Source organism: Salvelinus namaycush, chromosome 24 (assembly GCF_016432855.1).
Source record: "Salvelinus namaycush isolate Seneca chromosome 24, SaNama_1.0, whole genome shotgun sequence".
NCBI classification, from domain to species: Eukaryota; Metazoa; Chordata; class Actinopteri; order Salmoniformes; family Salmonidae; genus Salvelinus; species Salvelinus namaycush.
In genome coordinates, this window is record NC_052330.1 from 5,608,361 (window position 1) to 5,627,585 (window position 19,225).

The 19,225-nt window shown below is 43.3% G+C and overlaps 1 protein-coding gene across 2 annotated transcripts; it reads left to right on the forward strand.

Moving 5' to 3' along the window:
* Positions 1-2,139: 2,139 nt before the first annotated feature.
* klf11a (Kruppel-like factor 11a) lies at positions 2,140-14,514 on the forward strand. 2 transcript variants are annotated; one of them, XM_038962974.1, is made up of 4 exons: positions 2,140-2,320; positions 4,182-4,531; positions 12,686-13,649; positions 13,790-14,514. In XM_038962974.1, exons 1-4 carry the CDS (start codon positions 2,275-2,277, stop codon positions 14,074-14,076), a joined length of 1,647 nt encoding a protein of 548 aa, XP_038818902.1. In that variant the 5' UTR covers positions 2,140-2,274; the 3' UTR covers positions 14,077-14,514. The 2 variants fall into 2 exon arrangements, with proteins under 2 accessions (XP_038818902.1, XP_038818903.1); XM_038962975.1 differs by having other exon boundaries at positions 2,147-2,320; positions 4,280-4,531.
* The last annotated feature ends 4,711 nt before the right edge of the window (positions 14,515-19,225 follow it).

The window sequence follows — 19,225 nt, forward strand, 5'->3', positions numbered from 1 at the left end:
TATAGGAAGCCTGTTACCAACCTCAATGCATAGGAGTCCTTGGGTTCACCAGCTGGAGGGGGGAAAGGAGGGAAAAGGGGGCGGGAGGGAGGGAAAGGAGGGAAAGGGGGCAGGAGAGTGGGGTGCAGATTCGGGATTCAGTCATAAGAGACGGGAGAGGAGGAAAACGGCACAGCGCACAGGAAGACAATAAGAGACACAGAAACAGTGGAGGCTGCTGAGGGGAGGACGGCTCATAATAATGGCTGGAATGGAGTCAATGGAATGGTATGAAGAACATCAAATAAGTGTTTTCCATTTGGTTTATACCATTCCATTGACCCCATTCCAGCCATTATTATGAGCCGTCCACCCCTCAGCAGCCTCCACTGCATAGAATGTATATACCTAAACTGAAATATACACTCACCTCGTTTTACGAAAATGGTTCGCTCCTACAGACAGTGAGTCATGTGCCCGTGGCTTGCTATATAAAGCAGGCAGACAGGCATCGAGGCACTCAGTTACTGTTTGATTGAACATTAGAATGGGCAAAGCGAGTGATCTAAGTGACTTTGAACATGGTATGATTGTCGGTGCAAGGCACGCCTGTTGTAGTATCTCATAACCAGCCTCCTGGGCTTTTCACGCACAACAGTGTCTAGGGTTTACTGAGAATAGTGAGAAAAACAAAAAACATCCAGTCAGCGGCAGTCCTGTGGGTGAAAACAGCTTGTTGATGAGAGATCGAAGGAGAATGGTAAGAATCCTGCAAGCTAACAGCGGGCCACAAACCGGTAAATAACACCGCAGTACAACAGTGGTGTGCAGAACGGCATCTCGGAACACACAACTCGTCGGTCCTTGTCACTGATGGGCTATTGCAGCAGACGACCACACCGGGTTCCCCTCCTATTCGCTAAAAACAAAAAGAAGCGGCTCCAGCGGGCACGCAATCACCAACACTGGGCAATTGATGAGTGGAAAAACAACGCCTGGTTTGACGAATCGCGGTTCCTGTTGTGTCATGCTCATGGTAGAATCAAGATTTGGCATAAGCAGCATGGCCCTTTCCTATCTGGTGTCAACGATACAGGCTGGTGGTGGTGGTGTAATTGTGTGGGGAATGTTTTCCTGGCACACGTTAGGTCCCTTGATACCAATTGAGCAACGTTTCCATGCCCCAAAGAATTCAGGCTGTTCTGGAGGCAAAGGGGTCCGACACGGTACTATATGGGTTTACCTTATAAACTGGCCACTGAGTGTACATTTAACATTTAAATATACATTGAAATAAATATAAATTACATTTCAGTATGTTATACATTCTGTAATTTGTGCATTTTAGAAGTGTTTCAGTGGGCCCTTTGTTGATATTTTCTATTCTTCCACACACTACTCTGTGATCCTATTTGATCATGTTACATAATTTGATTATTTACTTTAAAAAATTGTGGGATTGTTTTTGTTTACTATGGGTATTGACGTAATTGTTCAGAATGTCATAACGATGAAGCTCTATTTATATTTCAACATATATTCCCATAGATCAGAAAATGAAAACTATCATAATAGCCTAATTGTATAATCTTATTACTGTATATATAAAATAAATGTAAAATCTCTAATATGAATTGTATGACCCGATTGATTCACAACATTTATTTACACTTAGAGTAACAGGCATTTATAAACCAGATTTTTACAATGCAATTACACTAATCGATAATAAAACAATTTAGACGCTATAAGATATTATCGGATTTATAAAATAAAAAACAGCTAATTCTTTATTTTCGAAGCCAACGTATTACATTCTGCAGTTTCCCTATTCATTTCTTTGTGCCCATTTTGCGCATGCCCGCTTAGCGCGCGCTCTCGTTCCAAAGCAAGCCAGACGCGTGCAAGTATCTCACGATTCGCCGTTTCAACCTTTCCCCTAGTTCTCGAGCATTGAGTTCACCGGGTTTACTCTGACACCACTGACTCCCTCGTCACGCCTTCCAACAGCCACGCACCCTCTTTGCTCCAATCGCGACGCAGACACGTACTGATCACGCGCTGCTTGCGCTCTGATTGGACGACGTCCGCTACACCTTTGTTTTTGATTGGTAACATGTTACCACCCGCCAGTCTGCTCTGAATTTTGTTTCTGTTTTTTTCGTCTCCCCTTTTGATTCACTCAGCTAAGGCCAGTCTCAACAACTGGCAGCGGGAATACTTGTGTGCTCAGGGCTCGTTGAGTGGTTAAATTGCTACTGTCTCTACTATTATTGTTTTACTCATACTTTCCATATGGTGACTTTCACATCACCCCCGAATTCAATAGCAATCTTGTCGGGTAAGTTGATTGATTTTTACTTTAAATTTAAATCAGTGATCTTCAGGTATTTCAAGACCATCGATAAGTTCCATACACACACATTACATTATTATATAACTTCAATTGAATGCATTGAAGCAAGCAGCCCAAGTTGGACGTGATGTTTTTTAACCCAGGCAGTCTGGTTTATTCAGAATGAAACTAGTCAGAATGAAACTAGTGTATCCCTGCGCAACGGCTACTGTATCAAATGTGTGATCACACATTGCTACATTATATCCGCTTTATAGCACTGCATTGTTACATTGTAATAATACTTTTTTCAATATGATTATACGTTGTTATTTGAAATTGGTACACACACACATTGTTACACAAACACACACATGCGCTCAGAACTCACACACGCGCGTAGAACTCTCACACACACACAACGCTGCTGTTCAGTTATATACTATTTATTCTACTGCGTGACCAAGTCACTGCCCATCTTATATTTGTAAATACAGCCATTATTAATATGCATACTACCTACTCCATTACGTGTTTTGTTTTTTACTTTTATTGTTATTATTGATTAATGTACTGCATTGTTGCGGGAACTAGCGCATAAGCATTTCGTTGCACATTATATACCTGCTGTAAACTGTGTATGTGACGAATAAAATGTTATTTGATATCGTGTTACATTGTAATTGTGGCCCCTAAAAGCCAAATGGAACTGTACATCTCATTTTGCATTTTAGCGGGGCTCAACTAGACTACTGTGTTTGCTGTATTACTATGTGCCATTTATCAGTCTGCTTGGTTGAACATTTTGGACATAAATTGACGATTGATTCATAGGTTAGCTAATTGATAAAAGCATGAAGATTGGAATTGGATTATGAGCTGCTTCCATGTGTGTCAATAAAACAAGTGGCTGGTTGTTATTGCTGGAGAGTGTCCTCAAGCAGTTAAATAAGATGGGGGGGGGGTTCTCAATTCAAACCAATACTTCCTGATGCAGCCCACACCCCCTCCACAGTTCTTGCATGTTAATCAAATCGACTATTCTGGGGTTTTGTTGTTGATGTAGCACATTACTCACATGTCTATTTTTGGTCATGTCCAATGTTATGTGGGAACTGGGAGGATTGGATGCACCCACCTGCCAGCCACCCGCTCAAATGGCTGCCGTTAACCTAGCGTTGCAGTGGGGCCCCTCTCTCTCGCCATTCCTCTATAGCAGCTAGCAGCCTCACTACGTGCAGCTGAGCATTCAGCGTATGACAACAAACGGCACTACATGGCTACATGCACATCTAGAAGAATACCCAACCCTTGTTCGTTGACTACTGTCTATTTGTTTTCCACCATTTTGAGGCTTATATGGTTCAGGGCTTGAGCTGAAACCATCTGAGGGAACCATTGCAGTAGTAGGACTCTGGAGATATTTAGTGAGATGATGTCAGTGTTGAAAAGAGTCTGCAGCCATCAGAAGCTATTGACTGTAATTGTGATCAAATCAAATTGTATTTGTCACATGCACCAAATACAACAGAAATGCTTACTTACAAGCCCTTAACCAACAATGCAGTTTAGAAAAATAAGAGTTAAGTAAAAAATATAGGCAAAAAATTATTAAAGAGCAGCAGTACGATGTGGACTGGCTAATGGGCAGTTTGGGCAAATGCCAGATGGGCTGGTCCATCTTCAGCCCACTGGGCCAGTCTCAATTTAAGTTTTTGCATAGAATTTTCTTTATTTGGGGGGTTGGGGAATAAATAGACTAGAGTGCATGTTAGTATTGCCTAAACTGATTTCTGGTCTGATTAACGGTGCCTCCTCGTTGTGAACTCATTCTCTCCCACACTCCGTCTGATCTAATGGCCCATAGGGCTCTGGTCAAAGGTAGTGCACTATATAGGGAAAAGGGTTCCATTTTGGGACACAGATGGTGATTGGCGGTGCATTTTCCCTGTGGCCTCCCATCAGGCTGATCTAACGGACATCAGGGTGATGATGATGGAGAGGAACAGGTACGACAGTGAGCAGTCCTGCTGCAGCACCTTTGAGTACCACGACCTGGAGGCCGCCGAGGCGCTCGTCAGCATGAGCTCCTGGCGTCAAAGGTCAGCAAACCACAAGCCACGCCCCCTGACACCTACCTCTGACTCCTGCGACTCTCTCCTCCTACACCCTGAGAGCATGGAGTCCCCCAAGGATCTGATCGCACTCTCATCACTGGTGAGTGGAATCCCATTATGTAGGCCTCAGTGGTTTGAATTTCTACTGTAAAATATCACTTTTCTATGCTAACGTAGTTAGTCTAGTAGCCTGAGTATAGAAAAATGATTGGTTGGGACTAACCAACGGCTGCCATTTTAATCAAAACTACAATCTTTTTGGAATAGAGAATTGAATGGGTTTGTGTCACATTTGAGAGTTAAAATGTTTAAAGCAGGAATCCGCAGGTTGTGGGCAACCAAGTATTTAGACCCCTTGACTTTTTCCACACTTGTTACATTACAGCCTTATTCTAAAATGTATTAAATTGTTTTTTCCCTCATCAATCTACACACAATACCCCATAATGACAAAGCAAAAAACCCTGAAATATCACATTTACATAAGTATTCAGACCTTTTACACAGTACTTTGTTGAAGCACCTTTGGCAACGATGACAGCCTCGAGAGTCTTCTTGGGTACGACGCTATAAGCTTGGCACACCTTTATTTGGGCAATTTCTCCCATTCTTCCCTGCAGATCCTCTCAAGCTCTGTCAGGTTGCTGCAGCGCTATTTTCAGGTCTCCAGAGATGTTCGATCGGGTTCAAGTCCGGGCTCTGGCTGGGCCACTCAAGAACATTCAGAGACTTGTCCCGAAGCCACTCCCGTGTTGTCTTGGCTGTGTGCTTAGGGTCGTTGTCCTGTTTGAAGGTGAACCTTCGCCCCATTCTGAGGTCCTGAGCGCTCTGGAGCAGGTTTTCATCAAGGATCACTCTCTACTTTGCTCCGTTCATCCCTCGATCCTGACTAGTCTCCCAGTCCTTGCCACTGAAAAACATCCCCACAGTATGACGCTGCCACCACCATGCTTCACCGTAGGGATGGTGCCATGTTTCCTCCAGACGTAACACTTGGCATGCAGGCCAAAGAGTTCAATCTTGGTTTCATCAGACCAGAGAATCTTGTTTGTAACAAAGGCTTAACAAAATGTGGGAAAAGTCAAGGGGTCTGAATACTTTCCGATTGCACTGTAAGTGTTGGTTGCATTTTTAGCCTGATAGCTACATTAGCTGCTAACCGTAGTGTGTTCAGTGTTCAAGCTAGCTAACACATACTTAGCTAGCTAGCTAACATTGTCTGTATTCTGACATTTTTGGTTTGGAAAGGCCATTGACACTTGCGCAAATAAGAGATTTCAATTTATTCGAGTGATATTACTTTTTCTTTCCAATCACCATCAACACTGTCAGAGTAACAGAACCATGGATAACTTGGGACTACTTACTGCATGATAAAAAAAACTGACCACAAATCTGTTATGTAAAAATCCACCTTTACATTTGAATTCACAATTAAAAACAAAAATGTGACTGATTTCTAAAAAGAAATGGGACAATTACAATGATAACTGAACACTTGTAGAACTTAAATGAAACACACACACATGGCAGGACATATACAGCTAGCTACCAGCTCCCAGGAATAAAGCCTACAATTTGCTGAAGCGGATCATGGGAGGCCAATACTTTCCACACACAGCAGCTTAGAATAACAACTCTGTTGCCAGGTCCCTCACCTCCAGACCACAAACTGTTATGTGCTGTTCCTGGTTCCCACCTTTCATCTCCTACTAGAAGGTCATAAGAGCCGGTATAACCACAATGCATCCTTACTGCCCTGCTACAGAGGGTCAATTCTCAATGGCTGACACAAACATTATTTCTATCTTGAATTGAAATGTTGATTGGTTGGTTTCTGGTGTAGCAGGTAGAACGTCACATGGACACTGCTGATGGCGACGCATGTAGTGTAGCTGAAGAGTTAGGATATTCACATCTATGGCTGACTATGTTTCCCCCATCCAACAAGTCCAAGCTATCCCGTGCATTATAGGTCGACATTGGGAAAACATTAAACAAATTGTTACTTCATAGTACACGGTACAATACGCCATATCCCCATATGCTGAACATCTTGCATAAGCCAAAAGAAAATATATTTTGATTTGATAACTATACTGGACTCGTTAAATAGCCCTTACTCAGCTATCCAGTTAGCTAAACACTCATTCAAATAACTCAGTGAGAAGCAGGGTGCCGTTTTGGAAGTGTACTTGAATCACAGTGTGAAACTGCAACGAACAGTAAAGTATGTTTTCAGTTCCAGTAGTATAGAGCACAGAATGTATTCCACAATAACTCTGCACTAAATATAAGGAATAAGAGTACTCAATCTAGAGTCAAATATAAAATAACGTTACTAGAATGCAACTGTATCCTTAATATTACTCAGCTAGACGTCCCAGGAAAGAAATAGCACTGAAGCTAATGCAAAGAAGCTAACCGTTAACTCAATTCTTCATCTTTTACAGAAGCATGAAAATGACATGTGATAAACATTTATCTTGTCTTAATAAAAAATTGTACTTACAGACATTGTGTCTTACAAAGCTTATATAGAAGGATGTTGAAGGATTATAACTAACTACTCTGTCACACATTGCTTCACTTCAGAAACTGCTTCCTGTCACATGACACAAACAGTTAAATTCCACCCTGCTGCACTTAAACTGCCACTAGGGGGTGCTAAACAACTAACAGGTCCAGAACAATAACATAATATTGATAAAATATGAGTACATTAGTGAGAACGTACACACCGTTTATAAATCACATCTTCAATGCTCTCCATAGTTGTGAACTAGTGGTACATTTCTGTGGCGGCGCTGTCCATCCAGTAGTGCTGAATTCCGGCCTCAGCTGAGCTCCTTTTACGCATAGATTTTCCTTTGTGGGCCTACTTCCTCATTTTTGCCATTTGTTTTCCCTGATAAAAAGTAGTCTTTATTCCAATGCATTAGATTTATCCGTTGATTTATCATTGTGTGCTTTTCTCAGTCTGCTGTTTAGAGCTCTCATTGCTTTCTTTTTCCAGGTGCGTGCAGGTACTGGTGTTCTCCGTGGCCAGAAGTAACCAAACATTTATTCAGCTTCATGATTTTTTAAAATCAATCTTTGTTTTCTTTCCTGGATCAGCTGATGAGTTCGACAATATCACTAGACAGTTGACTCTAGGTTAGAAGCATTCGATTTTGCGATGGCATATGCCTACATTTTTATTTGTGCCCGTGAGAACTGTTTTCACGTAATGAAATGTCACATAAGCATAGTTACACTTACACAGTGCATTTTCCGAGATCTCCAAGAACCGTCATTTGTAGAGGGATTAAGTCAATTCAATGTTCTAATTCAATTGTTAAAATGCTTAATAATGACAAATTAGACTGTCATTAATGTAAGGAACGAAAGGTCGTGTTTTATGTCACACGATCTGTGAAGACTCCAAGCATTAACTCATGAGTTATGGACAACTCATAACTCGGGTGTAAAACATGTTTTCATTCAACTCATGTATTATATTCAATGTAGGATACCTGTTCTGCATGTGTTCATGTGTTTAAAATTGCATTGGCTAAAAGGGTAGGCTACCGGCAGTGGTGTATGCCTAGTATAGAGTAAATGCAAGTAAACACCATTTACCCACATTATTTCACCGTTACCGGTAATTAGCTTGCCCACCTATTTTTTTTTTTACATATCACTAGCTACCGGTAGGCCCATTTGGAGTTGATGGTAATACACATTGTAGCCTAGTTTAGTAAGTTGACCGTGTGTGTTAGGGTGACCATCCCGTTTTTACCGGGACAGTTACAGCCCTATTTCAGGTGTACAGACTTTTCAGGCTACAAAAATGTTTCCATTTATCAACAAGACTCATCAATTAATGTAGGCCTAATCAATGTAGACCTAAACAATGGTAATCGCTGAATGTCATTAGGCACACTTCATGGTGTTTTGTAACAGATGTCTATTTTCATTTATCAAATGGCGCGAGTATACAGTACATGCAGTTTGGATACTGGGATTATTTTGGAGTGGACGAACGTGCCTACTTTTTGAAGTGATTTGTTTGACAATCAGATGAAAATATCATGACTGGTTGTGTTCATGCCACATTAAAAGGTAATACATCTTTATTATTAGAATATGCGAGTGCGTGCATTCAATACATGTCATGGTGAAATTCTAGAGGTCGACCGATTATGATTTTTCAACGCCGATACCGATTATTGGAGGACCAAGAACAGCCGATACCAATTAATCAGCCGATTTAAAAATAAAAAATAAATGTATTTGTAATAATGACAATTACAACAATACTGAATGAACACTTATTTGAACTTAATATAATACATCAATAAAATCAATTTAGCCTCAAATAAATAATTAAACATGTTCAATTTGGTTTAAATAATGCAAAAACAAACTGTTGGAGAAGAAAGTAAACGTGCAATATGTGCCATGTAAAAGGTTTTAGGTTGTAGTTATTATAGGAATTATAGGACTTTTTCTCTCTATACCATTTGTATTTCATATACCTTTGACTATTGAATGTTCTTATAGGCACTTTAGTATTACCAGTGTAACAGTATAGCTTCCGTCCCTCTCCTCGCCCCTACCTGGGCTCGAACCAGGAACACATCGACAACAGCCACCCTCGAAGCATCGTTACCCATCACTCCACAAAAGCCGCGGCCCTTGCAGAGCAAGGGGAACAACTACTCCAAGTCTCAGAGCGAGTGACGTTTGAAACGCTATTAGCGCGCACCCCGCTAACTAGCTAGCCATTTCACATCGGTTACACCAGCCTAATCTCGGGAATTGATAGGCTTGAAGTCATAAACAGCTCAATGCTTGAAGCACAGCGAAGAGCTGCTGGCAAACGCACGAAAGTGCTGTTTGAATGAATGCTTACGAGCCTGCTGCTGCCTACCATCGCTCAGTCAGACTGCTCTATCAAATATCAAATCATAGACTTAATTATAACATAATAACACACAGAAATACAAGCCTTTGGTCATTAATATGGTCGAATCCGGAAACTATCATTTCGAAAGCAAAACGTTTATTCTTTCAGTGAAATACGGAACCGTTCCGTATTTTATCTAACGGATGTCATCCATAAGTCTAAATATTGCTGTTACATTGTACAACCTTCAATGTTATGTACAATTATGGCAAATTAATTACGGTCTTTGTTAGGAGTAAATGGACTTCACACAGTTTGCAACGAGCCAGGCGGCCCAAACTACTGCATATACCCTGACTGCTTGCATGGAATGCAAGAGAAGTGACACAATTTACCTATTTATAAGAAATTCTATATATGCAGGTTTAAAAAATATACTTGTGCATTGATGTTTATGGTTAGGTACATTGGTGCAAGGACAGTGCTTTTTTCGCGAATGCGCTTGTTCAATCATCACCCGTTTGGTGAAGTAGGCTGTGATTCGATGAGAAATTAACAGGCACCGCATCGATTATATGCAACGCAGGACACGCTAGATAAACTAGTAATATCATCAACCATGTGTAGTTAACTAGTGATTATGTTAAGATTGATTGTTTTTTATAAGATCAGTTTAATGCTAGCTAGCAACTTACCTTGGCTTCTTGCTGCCCTCACGTAACAGGTAGTCAGCCTGCCACGCAGGCTCCTCGTGGAGTGCAATGTAAGGCAGGTGGTTAGAGCGTTGCCTTACGTTCCTAGGCCGTCATTGAAAATAAGAATGTGTTCTTAACTGAGTTGCCTAGTTAAATAAAGGTGGAAAAAAATATATATTTTAAAAAATCGGCCACAATCGGTGTCCAAAAATACAGATTAATGATTGTTATGAAAACTTAATATCGGCCCTAATTAATCGGCCATTCCGATTAATCGGGGGGGGGGCATTACCACCAAATAAGCCAGTCACAACAGTATATTTTACATGCAGTGCATTTGGGAAGTATTCAGACCCTTTGACTTTTTCCACATTTTGTTACATTACAGCCTTATTCTAAAATTAAATAAAAACAATTCTATACACAATATCCCATAATGACAAATCAAAAACAGTTTATTTATTTTAGCAAAAAAACAGAAATATCTTAAGTATTCAGACCCTTTGATCTGAGACTCGAAATTGAGCTCAGTTGCATCCTGTTGTTTCCATTCATCATCCTTGAGATGTTTCTACAACTTCATTAAATTCAATTGATTGGACATAATTTGGAAAGGCACACACCTGTCTTTAAGGTCCTACAGTTGACAGTGCATATCAGAGCAAAAACCAAGCCATGTGGTTGAAGGAATTGTCTGTAGAGCCCCGAGACACAATCGTGTCGAGGCACAGATCTGGGGAAGAGTACCAAAACATGTCTCCAGCCTTGAAGGACCTCAAGAACACATTCTTAAATGGAAGACGTTTGGAACCACCAAGACTCTTCCTAGAGCTGGCCGCCTGGCCAAACTGAGCAATCGGGGGGGAAGGGCCTTGCTTGGTCAGGGAGGTGACCAAGAACCCGATAGTCACTCTGATAGAGCTCCTCTGTGGAGATGGGAGAACCTTCCAGAAGGACAGCCATCTCTGCAGCACTCCACTAATCAGGCCTTTATGGTAGAGTGGCCAGACGGAAGCCACTCCTCAATAAAAGGCACATGACAACCCACTTGGAGTTTGCCAAAAGGCACCTAAAGGACTCATGATTCTCTGGTCTGATGAAACCAAGACGGAACTTTTTGGCCTAAATGCCAAGCGTCACGTCTGGAGGAAACCTGGCACCATCCCTACGGTTAAGCATGGTGGTGGCAGCATCATGCTGTGGGGATGTTTTTCAGCGGCAGGGACTGGGAAACTAGTCAGGATCGAGGGAAAGATGAACGGAACAAAGTACAGAGAGATCCTTGATGAAAACCTGCTCCAGAGCGCTCAGGACCTCAGACTGGGGTGAAGGTTCATCTTCCAACAGGACAACAACCCTAAGCACACAGCCAAGACAATGCAGGAGTGGCTTCGGGACAAGTCTCTGAATGTCCTTGAGTGGCCCAGCCAGAGCCTGGACTTGAACCCGATCAAACATCTCTGGAGAGACCTGAAAATAGCTGTGCAGCAACCTGACAGAGCTTGAGAGGATCTGCAGAGAAGAATGGGAGAAACTCTCCAAATACAAGTGTGCCAAGCTTGTAGCAGCATATCCAAGAAGACTCAAGGCTGTAATCGCTGCCAAAGTACTGAGCAAAGGGTCTGAATACTTATGTAAGTTTTTTATTTTTAATAAATTAGCAAAAAGTTCTAAACCTGTTTTTGCTTTGTCATTATGGTGTATTGTGTGTAGATTGATGAGGGGGGGGGGGGAATTATTTAGGCTGTAACCTAACAAAATGTCAAGGGGTCTGAATAGTTTCCGAAGGATGTAATGTTGCGCTGTAACCAGTGTAACATGTGTAATGCTAATGTGACCATCCTATGACTTGATGGCCCATAGTCTACCAATATGTCATGCAGATGAGCCATTGTTAACTTGTTTGACCACGCTGGGTATTCAGTCGTTCTGGTGGGTAGTTCACACTAGGTAGGAATCAATGCTGTATATAGGCAGGCAGTGTGCTCAATAGGCAAACATAGCTAACTATTTTGGTCGATTACCAACAAAATAACTATTGAATCACAAAGCATAACATATGAAAAAATACCAACTATTTTCCAGTGAGATCCACTATTGGCTCCTTGATTAAGCTCGAAGTCGCTAGATCACGTTGCTGCGATGACATCCTAGCGCCAATTTGCCTTGATGCGGCACAGCTGCAGTCCCTGACGTAGCGTTTTCACCCCCTCTCCAGCCGCACACCCCCTCCCCTTGTGCTTCTCTGTCTGTGTATGCACCATTGATGTGACTTCTGTTGCACAGACAGTTTCTCCCACTCACGTTTGCAGCAGAATTGAATGGGGAAAGTCGCTAAATGCTATCAAAACCATAGAAACCCTCTGTGTCAAAACACTCCAAAGGGCAGCCTGAAAAGTAGCCGAAATTTTCGCTAGAAACTTTCCCAGTAAAAGTTGTGAAATGTAACGACAAAGTCACTAAGTTGGCAACACTGGCTCCGGGGCAGCAGGGTCATTCGAGTAGGCGGTATTAGCGCAAAGACACACCTAGCCCAGAAGGCCAGCCCAGGGCTCAACCCCCTTGTTTTCGTTCAAAGTGAAAACACTACACCAGAAATGGGGCAGCATAAGGTCACGGACGACCTGCGATTCCTGCTTTAATTCATCTTTCTCTTTCTTTTTTCCAGTGCATGACCCCCCCTCAGAGCCCCATTTTTGCCGAGACCTCCACCTCCACAGCTGTCGTCACCACCACCACCTCATTGGCCAGCTCCAGCTCAGGCCCCAGACCAGTCTTAACCCGGCCAAGACTCTGTGCAGGTCTGCCCCACAGGAATGCCCCTCTCCTGGGCCAACAACTTGGCACGGCCCCCCTCTTAGAGAGCTCTGGAGCTCAAGAGCTAGCCAGCAGAGCCATGGTGACCAGCGTTATCCGTCACACTGCTGACAGGGCCCTCTCACAGCACAGTGTCAACATTCCACCTCAGTCCCTCATAGGGATACAGCACACCTCCTCCAACAGAAACCCTACAGCAGCCTCTTTGGCCGAGACCATTCCCATGCAGACTGAACCACAAAGCTGCAACACTGGTCCGTGTGTTAAGGTAGAGAAGGACGTTAGTCCATCCTCACCTGACAGCAGCACAGGCCAATTCACTCCTCTCACTGAAAGTTCCCCATCCCAGGCCACAGCCATCTCCCGGTCCTCGCTCCCCATCCAAAGCTCCCAGGTCCTCTGCCAGGTGTTTCCAGTCAATGGGCGGACAGGGATGATCTCTGCGTTTGTCCATCAGGGTCCGGTCCAGATGCAGACCCAGGGGGGGCCCAAGCCAATACTAGCCCAGTCACCATCCTCCTTCCCCCAGTCGCTGCAGCTGGTGGGCTCCTCAGTGACTCGCGGGACGGTGATGTTTGTGGTTCCCCAGTCCCCTGTTTCCCAGGCCTCGTCATGCCAACAGACTGTCATGACCCTCGGGAACACCAAGCTCCTGCCCCTGGCCCCAGCTCCAGTTTACATGCCCTCAGGGCAGAGTAGTAATGCCACACAAGCCGACTTCTCCCGCAGACGGAACTATGTCTGTAACTTCCCCGGCTGTAAGAAGACCTACTTCAAAAGTTCCCACCTCAAGGCCCATCTCAGAACTCACACTGGTAGGTACTACCTCCCCACCACACTTGTTAGACAATTTACTGGATATTCTAACCAATGGCAATTTGATTAATGGTCATGTTGAATAGGTAGTGGGGTTATCTTCTACTGATATAGTTTCCATTTGTTCCATGCCGTCCAGGTGAGAAACCATTCAGCTGCCACTGGGAGGGCTGCGACAAGAAGTTTGCCCGCTCCGACGAGCTCTCCCGCCACCGGCGAACACACACCGGCGAGAAGAAGTTTGTGTGTAACATGTGCGATCGGCGCTTCATGCGCAGCGACCACTTGACCAAGCATGCTCGCCGACACATGACCACCAAGAGGACCGCCACGTGGCCGACTGAAGTCAACAAGGTGGCGGCATCTAAGGGTCCGTCGAGCGGCTCCAGCCTTCCTCTCAGTGTGCTGGTCCCTTCCCCTAATTAGCTGGGTCTCAGGCCGTACGGTCATCTCAGGACAATATACCACCACCAACCACAAGACCAGGGGTTTAAATTAAACAAAAACTATAGGCTGCTACTCATTCATGGACAGAGACAAACTGACCTTGCACTGGATTTTTTAATTATGCTTGTTTTGTACTTTCGATCTGTAATATGTATACAGTATGTAATGTTTAGCAAAATGTATGCACTCTTTTTGCCAAAGCCTTTGCATCGTGCTTTTCTGTTACTATTTGTCTCTGTGATTATAAATATGTATATATGAATATCTATATATGAATGTTACGTGTATTCCAATCTGCATTTATTGAATATATGTTATTGATATTTTAAAATGTGTCAGTGGACATTATACCTCACTGTGATACTACCTACTTTCTTGCTTTGCATATTATTTAATAAACATTTGTCTTAAAAAGTGCTGTTTTTGATAGCTTGATTGTTTTTTAAATTACAGATACAGTATATTATTACTTAATAAATACTTTATAAAGCCTCACCATACTAATAATATGAGTAATCCATTTATGAATGAATTCTATAGATATGACATGGTCACATTTTTTGAAGTGCTGTCCCAATGTGTAGTTTTACTAGCTTTCAATGTAGGCAATTGTAATTATTATGAGTCCCATTGTTTTTTCCCATAATAAAATACAAAATAAAATACACCAGTAAACTTGGTAGTCTGCTCTATATTTTCTCAATAACATGATGATGAAACACCCAATCTTGCTATTTCTCATTCTCAGCACTGTTGACGACAATATGACGTATTCTGTTACACAATTGCACTCGATCCCCTTTGATTTCGAATACCAGTCTCATCACACCACCCAGTAACAACGTTCCTCAAATCACATTGCAGTATTTTAGAGCGCTAAGGGGGCGTGACCAATTGGAAAACGTCCATTCAGCTGGAATATGATCAGATGATTTTAACTGGCTAACACAGTACCCGTCCTACTGACCGACATTCAAAAAAGCAAAATATTGAAAGGTCCCTGTATGCGCTCCCACTAAAATATAGGCCAACAGCGCCACTCAGTGGAAATAAATACTTTACAATGTGTGTGAATAAAGTAAAGCCTTGTCAGGTTTCCAGTTTGTAACTTTATGGACACACAACACACCAGGTTGGGCATCCTCATCAACCGGGCCGCGGTGGAGACGCTCTAAAACGTCAAGTTCCTTGGCGTACACATCTCAGAGGAGTTGAAATGTTCAAACCACACGGACACGATGGTGAAAAAGGCACCACAGCGACTCTTCAAACTCATGAGGGTGAAGAAATTCAGCTTGTCCCGGAGGACCCTCAGTGTTCTACGGGAGCACCATCGAGAGCATACTGTCGGGCAGCATCACAGCCTGATACGGCAACTCCTCCGCCTCTGACCGCAAGGCGCTACAGAGGGTGGTACGAACACACAGCCAAACACACAATTGGGTGCACACTGCCTGCCCTCCAGGACACCTACAACATCAGGTGTCGCAGGAAGTAAGCTTCCCCGCTTCCATCACTCAGACACGGGCAGTCATGGCCTCATGGCAAAAACTAACAGACTGGCCAATAGCTTCTACTCCCAGACCACCAGGCTGCTGAAAAGCCACCACTAGTCAGCTATCTTGCAACACCTGGTGTCCTGTACTCCCTGTTCACCCATGACTGCGTGGCCAAACACGTCTCCAACTCAACCATCAAGTTTGCAGATGACAACAGTAGTAGGCTTGATTACCAATGATGACGAGACAGCCTACAGGGAGGAGGTGAGGGCTCTGGGAGTGTGGTGCCTGGAAAATAACCTCTCACTCAATGTCAACAAAACAAAGGAGATGATTGTCGACTTCAAGAAACAGCAGAGGGTGCACCCCCCTATCTACATTGACGGGACCACAGGGGAGAAGGTGGAAAGCTTCAAGTTCCTTGGTGTACACATCACTGACAAACTGAAATGGACCACCCATACAGACAGTGTGGTGAAGAAGGCGCAACAGAGCCTCTTCAACCTCAGGAGGGTAAAGAAGTTTAACTTGTCACCTAAAACCCTCACACATTTTTACAGATGCACAATTGAAAGCATCTTGTCGGGCTGTATCACCACCTGGTACGGCAACTGCACCGTCCGCAACCGCAAGGCTCTCCAGAGGGTGGTGCGGTCTGCCCAACGCAAAATACTGGGGGCAAACTATTCACCCCCCCAGAACACCTACAGCACCCGATGTCACAGGAAGGCTAAAAAGATCATCAAGAACAACCACCCGAGCCACTTCCTGTACACCCCGCTATCATCCAGAAGGCGAGGGTCAGTACAGGTGAATCAAAGCTGGGACCGAGAGACTGAAAAACAGCTTCTTTCTCAAGGCCATCAGAGTGTTAAACAGCCATCACCAGCACATTAGAGGCTGCAGCCTATAGGCATAGACTAGGAATCACTGGCCACTTTAAGGAATGGAACACTAGTTACTTTAATAATGTTTACATATCTGGCATTACTCATCTCATATGTGTATACTGTATTCTATACTATTCTACAGTCTCTTAGTCAATTAATGTTTACATATCTAGCATTACTCATCTCATGTGTATATACTGTTTGTCTATACTATTCTACTGTATCTTAGCCCGTTCTGCTCTGACATCGCTCCTCCATATGTAAACTCAGCAAAAAAAGAAACGTCCTCTCACTGTCAACTGCGTTTATTTTTAGCAAACTTAACATGTGCAAATATTTGTATGATCATAACAAGATTCAACAACTGAGACATAAACTGAACAAGTTCCACAGACATGTGACCAACAGAAATGGAATAATGTGTCCCTGAACAAAGGGGTGTTCAAAATCAAAAGTCAGTCATTATCTGGTGTGGACACCAGCTGCATTAAGTACTGCAATACATCTCCTCATGGACTGAACCAGATTTGCCAGTTCTTGCTGTGAGATGTTACCCCACTCTTCCACCAAGGCACCTGCAAGTTCCGGGACATTTCTGGGGGGAATGGCCCTACCCCCTCACCCTCCGATCCAACAGGTCCCAGACGTGATTGAGATACGGGCTCTTCGCTGGCTATGGCAGAACACTGACATTCCTGTCTTGCAGGAAATCACGCACAGAACGGGCAGTATAGCTGGTGGCATTGTCATGCTGGAGGGTCATGTCAGGATGAGCCTGCAGGAAGTGTACCACATGAGGAAGGATGTCTTCCCTGTAATGCACAGCACTGAGATTGCCTGCAATGACAACAAGCTCAGTCCGATGATGCTGTGACACACCGCCCCAGACCACCTCCAAATCGATCCCGCTCCAGAGTACAGGCCTCGGTGTAACGCTCATTCATTCGAAGATAAACGCGAATCCGACCATCACCCCTGGTGAGACAAAACCGCGACTCGTCGGTGAAGAGCACTTTTGGCCAGTCCTGTCTGGTCCAGCGACGGTGGGTTTGTGCCCATAGGCGACGTTGTTGCCGGTGATGTCGGTTGAGGACCTGCCTTACAACAGGCCTACAAGCCCTCAGTCCAGCCTCTCTCAGCCTATTGCGGACAGACTGAGCACTGATGGAGGGATTGTGCGTTCCTGGTGTAACTCGGGCAGTTGTTGTTGCCATTCTGTACCTGTCCTGCAGGTGTGATGTTCGGATGTACCGATCCTGTGCAGGTGTTGTTACACGTGGTCTGCCACTGCGAGGATGATCAGCTGTCCGTCCTGTCTCCCTGTAGCGCTGTCTTAGGCGTCTCACAGTACGGACATTGCAATTTATTGCCCTGGCTATATCTGCAGTTTTCATGCCTCCTTGCAGCATGCCTAAGGCACGTTCACGCAGATGAGCAGGGAACCTGGGCATCTTTCTTTTGGTGTTTTTCAGAGTCAGTAGAAAGGCCTCTTTAGTGTCCTAAGTTTTCATAACTGTGACCTTAATTGCCTACCGTCTGTAAGCTGTTAGTGTCTTAACGACCGTTCCACAGGTGCATGTTCATTAATTGTTTATGGTTCATTGAACAAGCATGGGAAACTGTGTTTAAATCCTTTACAATGAAGATCTGTGAAGTTATTTGGATTTTTACGAATGATCTTTGAAAGACAGGGTCCTGAAAAAGGGACGTTTATTTTTTTGCTGAGTTTATATATTCTTAATTCATTCCTACTTAGATTTGTGTGTATTGGGTATATGTTGTGTAATTTGTTAGATATAACTTGTTACATATTAATGCACTGTCAGAGCTAGAAGCACAAGAATGTTGCTACACCCGCAATAACATCTGCTAATCACGTGTATGTGACCAATACAATTTGATTAGATCTTGTCCCCTCCAACAGACAGTTACCCTACCCCCCCTAAATTGTAAATAAGAATAGAATGTTTCTAAATACTTCTACTCAACTTATTCTACATTAATGTGAATGCCACAATCATTACAGATAGTCCTGAATGATATCATAGCCCCCCCCCCCCTAAAAAAAACGCTAATCTCCCCTGTTAATCACGATTCATTCAGCACTATCCGTAATCATGGTAGCATCCACATTAATGTAATACTGTTTAGAAACATTCTATTCTTATTTACAATAAACGTGACTCCAAAATGGCACAATACATTATTTACCATTCATTTCCATTGGGCACAAAATAATCTGAAACACAAAACAAACAGCAAATGCGTCCCGTTTGTGGAGTCACAAACTTGATGTAATCATTGGTGCGAGGAATTTGTGACAAAATACTATACAATAGTGAATTTGTCCCAACACTTTTGGTCCCCTAAAACAGGGTTTCCCAAACTCGGTCCTGTACAAAATGTGCTATAATTTCTAAACGGTTCACCCGATATTGATGTGGGTTGAAATACCCTCAAATTACAGTTTATAGTCTGCACTTTAACCTCATAGTCATTGTATCATTTCAAATCCAAAGGCCTGGAGTACAGAGCCAAAAACAACAAAACATTTCACTATCCCTATACTTTTGGAGCTCACTGTATGTCTCGGGAAACGTACCTCAATCTGAAATGCGTTGTACTCCGAACTGTCCCATTATCCTATCTGTTACATGGAGAAGATTGAAGTTAGTTTGTCCTTTCATTCACAAAGGGGGATAACCGAGGTTATATAGCGGTTGAGAATGCGTTTGCATA